General features: G+C 35.1%; 1 protein-coding gene across 1 annotated transcript; it reads right to left on the reverse strand.

Moving 5' to 3' along the window:
• Positions 1-8,570: 8,570 nt before the first annotated feature.
• On the reverse strand, positions 8,571-8,983 carry LOC131806855 (probable insulin-like peptide 5). The gene is made up of 2 exons (XM_059131653.1): positions 8,833-8,983; positions 8,571-8,770 (listed from the first exon to the last, which is right to left on the reverse strand). The coding sequence occupies exons 1-2, from the start codon at positions 8,981-8,983 to the stop codon at positions 8,571-8,573; spliced, it is 351 nt and encodes a 116-aa protein (XP_058987636.1).
• Positions 8,984-9,431: the final 448 nt, after the last annotated feature.

Below are 9,431 nucleotides of genomic sequence, written 5' to 3' on the forward strand. Positions count from 1 at the left end.
TCATATATCCCATAAAGGTTATTAATCATGACGCAAGTCGAAATATATTTTAAGGGTATACTTCCTACAATTTTATGCAGATCAAAAATATATGTATTGTCTGGGAGCTATGAGGACCTATATTAATATTTTTGCTACCCATTACAAACACCAAGTGACACATTTTTTACTCATTATGAAGCAACTCTAATAACTCTGTGTAGAAACATTTTTATCACACCTTCCTTTATACAGGGTGTGATAAAAAAAAATTACAACAAAGTCAAACGCCATAATTTTTACAGTTTTATTTAAAACTAGCTGGTCCGGTCCGCGTTGCCGGCCCGTAATTTTAGTCTTTAATGTTTATTATATCCCCCACCTTGGAAAGGAGGGTATATTAACTTTTTCATTCCGTTTGTAACATCCCTAATTGTTCGTCATAGACTCCGTCTGTATGTCTGTTTATTTAAATTACGATACAGCCCACATTATTTGACGTAGAGCTTTAAAATTTAGCAGAACAATTTGTACTGTGTATAGGATGGTTGGTATTGAAAATGGTCCACGTTTTGGTATAGTCCCCATATAACGGTACCTCTCGAAATTCGTTATTTTGACGATTTTTGTCACATTTCTCCTCGGATTTGTCCGCGTTGCCGGCCCGTAGTTTTAGTCTTTAATGCAAATTTAGCATAGCATAATATTTCACAAATCTAGCTCATAAAGGTGAACAAATTTTAATATAAATATTGATTCGACTAATCAAAATAATTTCTGAATAGTGAAAGTTAATTACGCTTTTACACCCATTACCATAGCACCTCAAATTGCGCATTAGAGTCCCCAAAAAGTCTATGTTCTTGTTCATAGTAAAATTCAATGACGATTAAACAATACCCGCGTTGTTGTCCGCCAATCGGTAAACATCACTATAGATCGGTGGGCCTGGGGACTATATGGGGACTGTACCAAAATATTTACGTATGTTGACATTTTTCTGTAAGACGGTTCTCTACTCACAAAATAGCCTAAATACAGCAAATAATGGCCAAATCAGTTGAAAAACGTGGCCAAGACCACGGTCACAGCTGAAATCAGGGATACATTTATATAAGGGTTATAACAAAACGTGGCCCAACCAATATTCTCTTGGGGGTTACAAATTCAATAAAAAACAAAATTTTCTTTTCTGACCACCAATTAGATGTGAAAGTGGACTTGGAGATACTCCAATGTAGGGACTTTACTTAAATAAATTCCTGTGTGGCAATTATCTGTATGATGGTTCCCTACCCCAGGGTAGCATAAATACAATTTTTAGCCAAATCAATTAATGAATATGGTCAAAACCAAAATGGGCCCTACTCTGAAAATTTCAAACTTTATGCGAAGAGGTTTTCTACCTCCTTAGAAACAAATATGCCAAATAATGTCCAAAATATTAAAAAAGTGACCAAGACACCAAAAAAACTTAAATCATATGATGGTTGTATAAATATGAAATCGGGTTGTACCCTTATCCGTGAGTTATGATCGATATCATGACCTGCAAAAGCGATTAAAGGTATCTCGAATGTTTGGGAAGAATTTCTGGAAGGATAGAAATTCTTTTCTTACTAAGAGTCCCATTCGCTCTACTATTTTCCACCCTTTATATTTGGTATTTTTCTGATTGTACATTGGACGGATTATTGAGACAGGAAAGAAATAGTTCCACGCTTTGAGATGAGCTCCATTAGGCTTTTTCTGTCATTTTTGGTTGTTTAAATGTGTTCGCATCTTCCATCTGAACCACGATGTCGGCCCTGGAGTTGAAAGGTAGATGTCAGTTAACATCGTATTTCCCACTTATTTAATTTTTTGGTGAAAATTTGTATATAGTGAAAAATTATTCTTTATTTTGTTCACAAAAAATTTACTGAATTCAATTAGATAATACAAATTGAAAAAAAAAATTGACAAAAGAAGAATAACACATTGAAAAAATCTTCAACTTGTTCGCTGATTTTTTACAGAAAATGTTTAAAGATCCTTATATAGTTTGTCAATAGAATGTACTTCTATTTTAAAATTCGATTCCTTAAATTATTTCGACATCATCTATTCCGTTTCGCCACCACATAATTCGGTACTACACTTCCATGTAACTCGACATCAATTTCATTTCTCAAGAAATCAAGTCAATTAAATAAATTGGTATTAATATTTGAATTCAAAAAAAAAAAATAAAAAAATAAAAAAAACACTACAAATGTACATTAGAAAAAAGTAAGTCAAAATGGAAAAACATTATGCAAAATTCCGAATTTGTATGAATCGTTAAAATTAGTCCAGCGGTTCTTAAGTTATAAGCGTAGTAACTAACACAACTTTCTTTTATATATATAGATTTTATTGAATGAAAGCAAACAATGTCGGAAATAGCATCAAATTTTAGAATAAGTTTCGATTTGTTCAAATTGGTCACCTTTTACACGAATTATGGCCTTCAAAAGGCGAATGAAACCGTCATACGCTGCCTGAATGTTGCTCTGCGGCATTTTGGCCCATTCCCGGTGAAACGCTTGCCATCCTTGCTTTCCAAAATACTCCAGACACAATAGTCCAACGGATTTGTATACGGAGATTTTGGTAGCTATTGTGCGCTGAAAATGGAGCGAGGAACCTCATTTTGTAACTGTCCTTGGGTGCCGCGTGCTGAGTCCTGTTGGAAAGTCCAAGGTCTGCGGCCAAAATGTTTGCGTGCCCAGAATATTTTTGCGATAACATTCGGCATTTATTCTGATGCCACGGTCGATTTATACGAGCGGAGATTGGCCATCGGCTGTTTTGGCGGCCCCCACCATTACCATGACCGCGGCATGAGTTCTGGTGGCCAATCGAAGGCGCACATTTTCAGCTGGCCTCTTTGGCAAGGAAACGCGATCATTTTGTTTGTTTACAAACTGCTGGACAACGAATGTTTTCCCATCGCAGAAAACAAAATTCGGCAGTTTACCACTTTCGGCCAAGTTGCTTCTTTACACGGTAACGAGCGATGGTACGAGACACAAACAATTTATTCACATTTAAATGCTGGAGTGCTCTAACGATAGCCACTTGTGGTTTTCCAGCCAAATATAAGGAAATCACACTGTCACGCTTGAATTCCATCACGAATAACTTTTTTTCTCGAAAATTCTCACCAAAATGCTTTTGTACGCTTGTAAACATTATAATAAGCTGTCACTGGAATTATTTTAACAGCTGTCGGACGTGTGGCTTAGAAATGACAGCAGTCTGCAGTTGGTTGCAGTTTTTCATTTCACTCTGTACATAAAATCCGCGGAAATATATATATCGGAGCTATACCCAAACCTCAAGAGATTTCAATAAAATTTGGCAATTGTTTTTGGTACCAGATTTCGTCTCTCTGTTGGACATACATATCGCGTTGGGTGCAGCCGAATATCAGCCGAATATATATATGGCCGAATATATATATGGGAGCTATATACATATATTTTTTTATATTTTTGTACAAAATTTTGTCACTCATGCCCAATTTCATTGGAAACGCACATACGTCATCAAATATGTGGGAGCTATATCGAAATCTGAACCGATTTCAATATAATTTAACAACATTTCTTTTTTGATGAAAAATCTCGTCATACATTCCACATTTCATTGAAATGAGGCTTACACAGCGTATTTAATGCAGCAAATACATGAAATCGGCTGAGAATATATATGGGATCTATATCCAAATCTGAACCGATTTCAAATGTTCAGGAAAATCTGTTCAGCGGTTTTCGAGTCCATAAATTACAAATAAAAACAAACATTTTCCTCTTTTATATATATAGATGAACGAACATTGACTAAGGGCATATATCCTTGAATTTTATGCAGATCGGAAATATATAGGGCTCTATGGAGGACCTATAGGGTAAGTGTGCCTAAGTTCGGCATGTCCCAGTAGTCGGCACTTTTTATTTTAAGCCCAAATAAATGAAACTATTATAACTAAATGTATTTTGTTTACTTCAAATATATTGTCAGCTATGTTTGTGTACAATTTCGGTAAGAAAAGATGATTTATTCTAATAAAAATTAAATTTTTGTCTGTGAAGGTCCTCAACAATCCATATTCTTAAGAAAAGTACAATAAAGACGTCGAACCAGTTTAACTAAACAAAAATATTATATTTTAATGAATTAATTATTATTATTATTTATTATTCTTACAAAAAAATTGGTGTGCCGACTGTTGGAACCGCCCACCGCAAGTGGTGCCGACTACTGGCAAAAAAGCATTGTTTTAATAAAACTACAAATCTATGAAATTTAATAAAAAGTTATTAAAACTTTATTTATTATTGCAAAAACTATACAAAATTTCGAATCTGAATAAATTAACTTTGTAATAATTGAAAAGTTCCTCTCAGAATGGTGAGCGATTAAAAACGCGAAAATCCTAAAAGTGCCGACTACTGGTACACTTACCCTATTAACATTATTTTGCCAGGACAAAGGTACCCATTACAAACACCAAGTGACAATTCTTTTACTTTTTATGTAACTCTAAAAACTCTGTATAGAAACGTTTTTATCACACCCATACATGTGTGACCACTGTGCGCTGTTTCGAGATTACTGATTACTTGGTAATAAAGAAGGCAAATGAGCTGCAGAGTTTTCGTTGTAAATTAGTTATTTATAACAAGTTTGTTTTAGTTGTTGATGCAAGATTTGACTGTATCGCAAGGACGGCTGTTGAATAGTAGCCCATTGAGACCAACCTGTATTACAATTGGAATACACATACATACAACGATATATTTGCCTATGCAAAACACCCGGAGTGTTGCTAATATCATTATTTACCATGCACGTTGTGAAGCCTTAAGCGTACGGCAGAAACGTTGTTGCTTTTTCCAATTTTCGGTCCATCTGGCAAATTTAACAACAATTCAAGTGCATAAGTGTACTTTATGAGTTGATAGTCCAAAGTCCATTTCGCGCTGCGTAACTCATGCCTATCAGCGATTACATCCATGTTGAACCAAAATTATGAAAATGTCAACCACATTGGCATTTTAAGTTCGATATTTTAATTGGACACTGCATAAACTAAGCGAAGAGTTGTTCAATTCACTAGTAATGAATGAATTTATTGATATTTTACATAAATTGAGTGTAATAGGAAGTAATTTGTAAATCATATTGTAAATGTTGTACAAATGTTGATGAAATAGGTTGCAGACAAAAGGCAAAAAAAAAATTATAGTAGCTTAACAAAATACAATGGTATTAAAAAAACCATGAGGTAACGGGGATACTATTTAAATGGAAATGTCAGCGAATCGGCTGAAGTTAAAACAAAACAATATCGAGAAGGTTTTACACTGACGGACCTACATATCGTGTTTGGTGCATAAAATATATAGTGCCGAAATATATATGGGAGCTATATCCAAATGTCAACAAATTTTATTTTTGTACCAAATTTCGTCTCTCAGTCCGAATTTTATTGGAATCGGACATACATATCGCGTTTGGTATATCAAACATGTGAAATCGGTCGATAATATATATATGAGCTATATCCAAATCTAAACTAATTTCAATATAAATTGACAAAATTATTCTTGCTTTAAATTCCGTGACGCACTCCAAATTTGAAGACTATATCTGTAATTATTCACTAGATATGTGCCCACAAAAACTAAATTTTGTGAAGGTACCTCTGATACTGATACTATAACTCTACTTCCAAGTTGAATTTCTAAAATTTATATAGATTATGTTACTTTCAGGCATTGCTGTAGTATATTTTGAAATTTTCAGGAAAATCTGTTTAGCAGTTTTTAAGTCTATACATTACAAACAAACAATCAACCGTACAAACATATTCCTTTTTTATAGATATAGAAGAATATATGCAGGGTGAGATGAAAAAACTGCAACCAACCTCAGACTGCTGTCATTTCTAAGCCACTCGTCCGACAGCTGTTAAAATTATTCCAGTGACAGCTCATTATATTTTTTACAAGCGTACAAAAGCATTTTTGTGCAAATTTTCAATAAAAAAAAGTTATTCGTGATGGAATTCAAGCGTGATACTGTGATTTCTTTATATTTGGCTGGAAAACCACAAGTGGCTATCGTTAGAGCACTCCAGCATTTAAATGTGAATAAATCTTTTGTGTGTCGTACTATCGCTTGTTACCGTGATACTGGTAGCGTAGCCCAACGTCAAGGAAGTGGACGGAAGTGGTCGGTAAACAGCAACATCAGAAGAAATGGTTCGAAAAGTAAAGAGGCGACTTGATCGAATCCCGCGTCGCAGTGGCCGAAAAATGGCTATTGAGCTGAACATATCGTAATATTTCATTCGCAAATATTGAAAAATTAGCTCGGGGAAAAGCCATTGAAAAAAAACCATTAACTTACACCGCAACAGAAAGAAAATAGACTCACAAATGCTAAAGAGTTGCTTCGCTTGGCCGAAAATGGTGAACTGCCGAATTTGGTTTTTGCCGGTGAGAAAACATTCGTTGGTCAGCAGTTTGTAAACAAACAAAATGATTGTGTTTACTTGCCAAAGAGATCAGCTGAAAATGTGCAACTTCGGTTGGCCACCAGAACTCAAGCGCCAGCCATTGTGATGGTGTGGGCCGCCATAACAGCCGATGGTCGCTCTCCGCTCGTATTAATCGACAGTGGCATCAGAATAAATACCGAATACTATCGCGGAAATATTCTGGAGGGTATATTAAAGCCTTGGGCAAGCAAACATTTTGGCCGCAGAACTTGGACTTTCCAACAGGACTCAACATGCGCCACCCAAGAATGGTTACAAAAGGAGGTTCCTCGCTTCATTTCCAGCCACCAAAATCTCCGAACACCAATCCGTTGGACTATTGTGTCTGGAGTATTTTGCAAGGTTGGCACTAAAAACTACCAAAGTGTCGATCACCTCAAGCAAGTGCATCGCCGGGAATGGGCCAAAATACCGCAGAGCAACATTCGGGAAGCGTGTGACGGTTTCATTGGTCATAATTCGTGCCAAAGGTGACCAATTGGAGCAAATTTAAACTTATTCTAAAATTTCATGCTATTTCCGAAATTTTTTTGCTCTCATTCAATAAAATTTAAAAAAATATATATAAAAATTACGGCGTTTGACTTTGTAGCAGTTTTTATACCCTACACCACAAGGTGGTCAGGGTATTATGTCTTTGTGCATTTGTTTGTAACAGGCAAAAGGAAACGAGATAGACCCATAGTTCCTTTTGATGATCTGCATAGAATCACATTTTGAGTCGATTTATGCATGTCCTTCCGTCCGTCTGTCCGTCTGTCCGTCTGTCCGTCTGTCCATGTATTTTTGTAAACAAAGTACAGTTCGCATTTATTGCCCTATCCAGATGCAATTTTGCACAAATCATTTGTTTGGTCCAAGGAGGGACCCTATTGAAATTGGAGATAATCGGTCAAAATTTAGATATAGCTCCCACACATATCTTCGTCCGATTTACGTTTTATTGTACACCAAACGTGTAATATCAGCTCGAATAGTATGAAATTTTGCACATATAACCAGATTAGGCCTGAAAATAAGTATGCCAAATTTTATCGAAATCGGTTCAGATATAGCTATAGCTCCCATATATATTGTTCTTCCGACTTGTTATTTTTGGTACTCCGCAGCCGTAATATGCACTCTGTAACAACAATATTTGGGGAAATCTACTAAATACAGCTCAGAAATATGTTTGCTAAATTTTATCGAGATCGGTTCAGATTTGGATATAGCTCCCATATATAACTTTGTCCGATTTACCATTTATTGTGCACCAAACGTCTAATATTTGTCCAAATGGGATGAAATTTGGCACATACGACCGAATTTAGTCTACAAGGTAGTATGCGATGGTGAAGATCGGTTCAGATATAGTTATAGCTCCCATATATATTGTTCATCCGATTTATTGTATTTGTTACCCACAGCCGTAATATGCACTCCGTAACAACGATATTCAGGGAAATATATCAAATACAGCTCAGAAATATCTTTGCCAAATTTTATCGAGATCGGATCAGATTTGGATATAGTTGCCATATATATTTTTATCCGATTTCAAATTAATTGTGCACCAAATGTGCAAGTCCGAATTTAAAAGATACAAATGCTTCGGCATATTTAGTCCTTTGAATTTTAAATTATAATTATAATCATAGTGTGTATGATTGAATTCTCCCATAAAAACTTTTAATTATTAAGTGGAGCTCAACTAAATTAGCAAAGTGGTGTAGGGTATCATAAAATCGGCCCCGCCCGACTTTAGGACTTTCTTTACTGGTTTGCTTTCATTCGGCGATTGACTTTGTAGCAGTTATTTTTACCTCACCTTGTATATATTTTTCTTAAATGATCTCTTTGTGCACTGGTCGAAAGGTTTAATGTTTTTACAATAAATTATATTTTTTTTTTTTTTAAGAAATTATGGCACTTACAAATCAAATTTCAGTAAGACTACACTGTGTTTTTATTAATGTATTTACTATAATGCCAATACACAGCTTTGTTCTCTTTAAATCTATAAGCAATAGTCAACAATTTCATTAAAGCTGCAAGTTTTGCGACAGCATTCATCATAAACACCGGAATATATACGTTCTTGACGAGCACTAGCAACTGCACTGGGTCGTTTATTTAATAGCATATCGGCAAAAAGTGGTTGTAGTGGTTCTTGGCCACTTCTCTTAGACAGTTTTGAAATGAAGAGATAAGGGGGCACTGAAAAAGAAAACAAACAACATTATTTTAAAATTTTTAATATTTGGAAATACAATAATTACCATTGGATTTTTTGTCGAATTTCGGATTGAAGCCATTTTCGCAGACAGTTTGCAAAAGTTGCGATAAACTCGGTCCACAGACACGGGTTTGCGATTGAACCACACACTTATACAACGCGACACAACATATTATAAAATATAAAAGTTTCATGTTGTGCACCAAAATGTTTTTCCTGCGAAATACAGATAAAATGTTAACTATTCGTATTTGATGTTATGCGTTAACTATTACTTCTTGGGAAATGCCAACAATATTTATAGTCCCCGTGGAACTTTTTTTTTTGGTATAAACGATTCATAAAATGCAAATTTTTGTCTGGCTACCTCATACTTTTACACGTCTGCAACAAAATGTTATGCGGATTTTGCGATGTTATTCTGTGGCTGCAACTTTATTTGGTGGCACATTATTCGGAAAGAGTAAATGAGAGAGGAGCTGAATCTTAACTCTTTAATTTTATTGATTTTCAGGTTTCTTGGAAGTTGTTCGGGTTGTTGTTACAACAAAATGGAAAGTCTTTGGAGTGGGAAATTCATTTTGTGCATGAACGTCCTTAGTGAGTATAATTTGAGTTATAACGAGATAAAATATATCTTCC

Source organism: Musca domestica, unplaced genomic scaffold (genome assembly GCF_030504385.1).
Source record: "Musca domestica strain aabys unplaced genomic scaffold, Musca_domestica.polishedcontigs.V.1.1 9, whole genome shotgun sequence".
NCBI classification, from domain to species: domain Eukaryota; kingdom Metazoa; phylum Arthropoda; class Insecta; order Diptera; family Muscidae; genus Musca; species Musca domestica.

Coding starts and splice junctions, on each gene's coding strand:
- LOC131806855 (XM_059131653.1), bottom strand. CDS start 8,983: ATGAAACTTTTATATTTTATAATATGTTGTGTCGCGTTGTATAAGTGT. Junction 8,771..8,832: donor ATTCGACAAAAAATCCAATG/GTAATTATTGTA, acceptor TTTCTTTTTCAG/TGCCCCCTTATCTCTTCATT.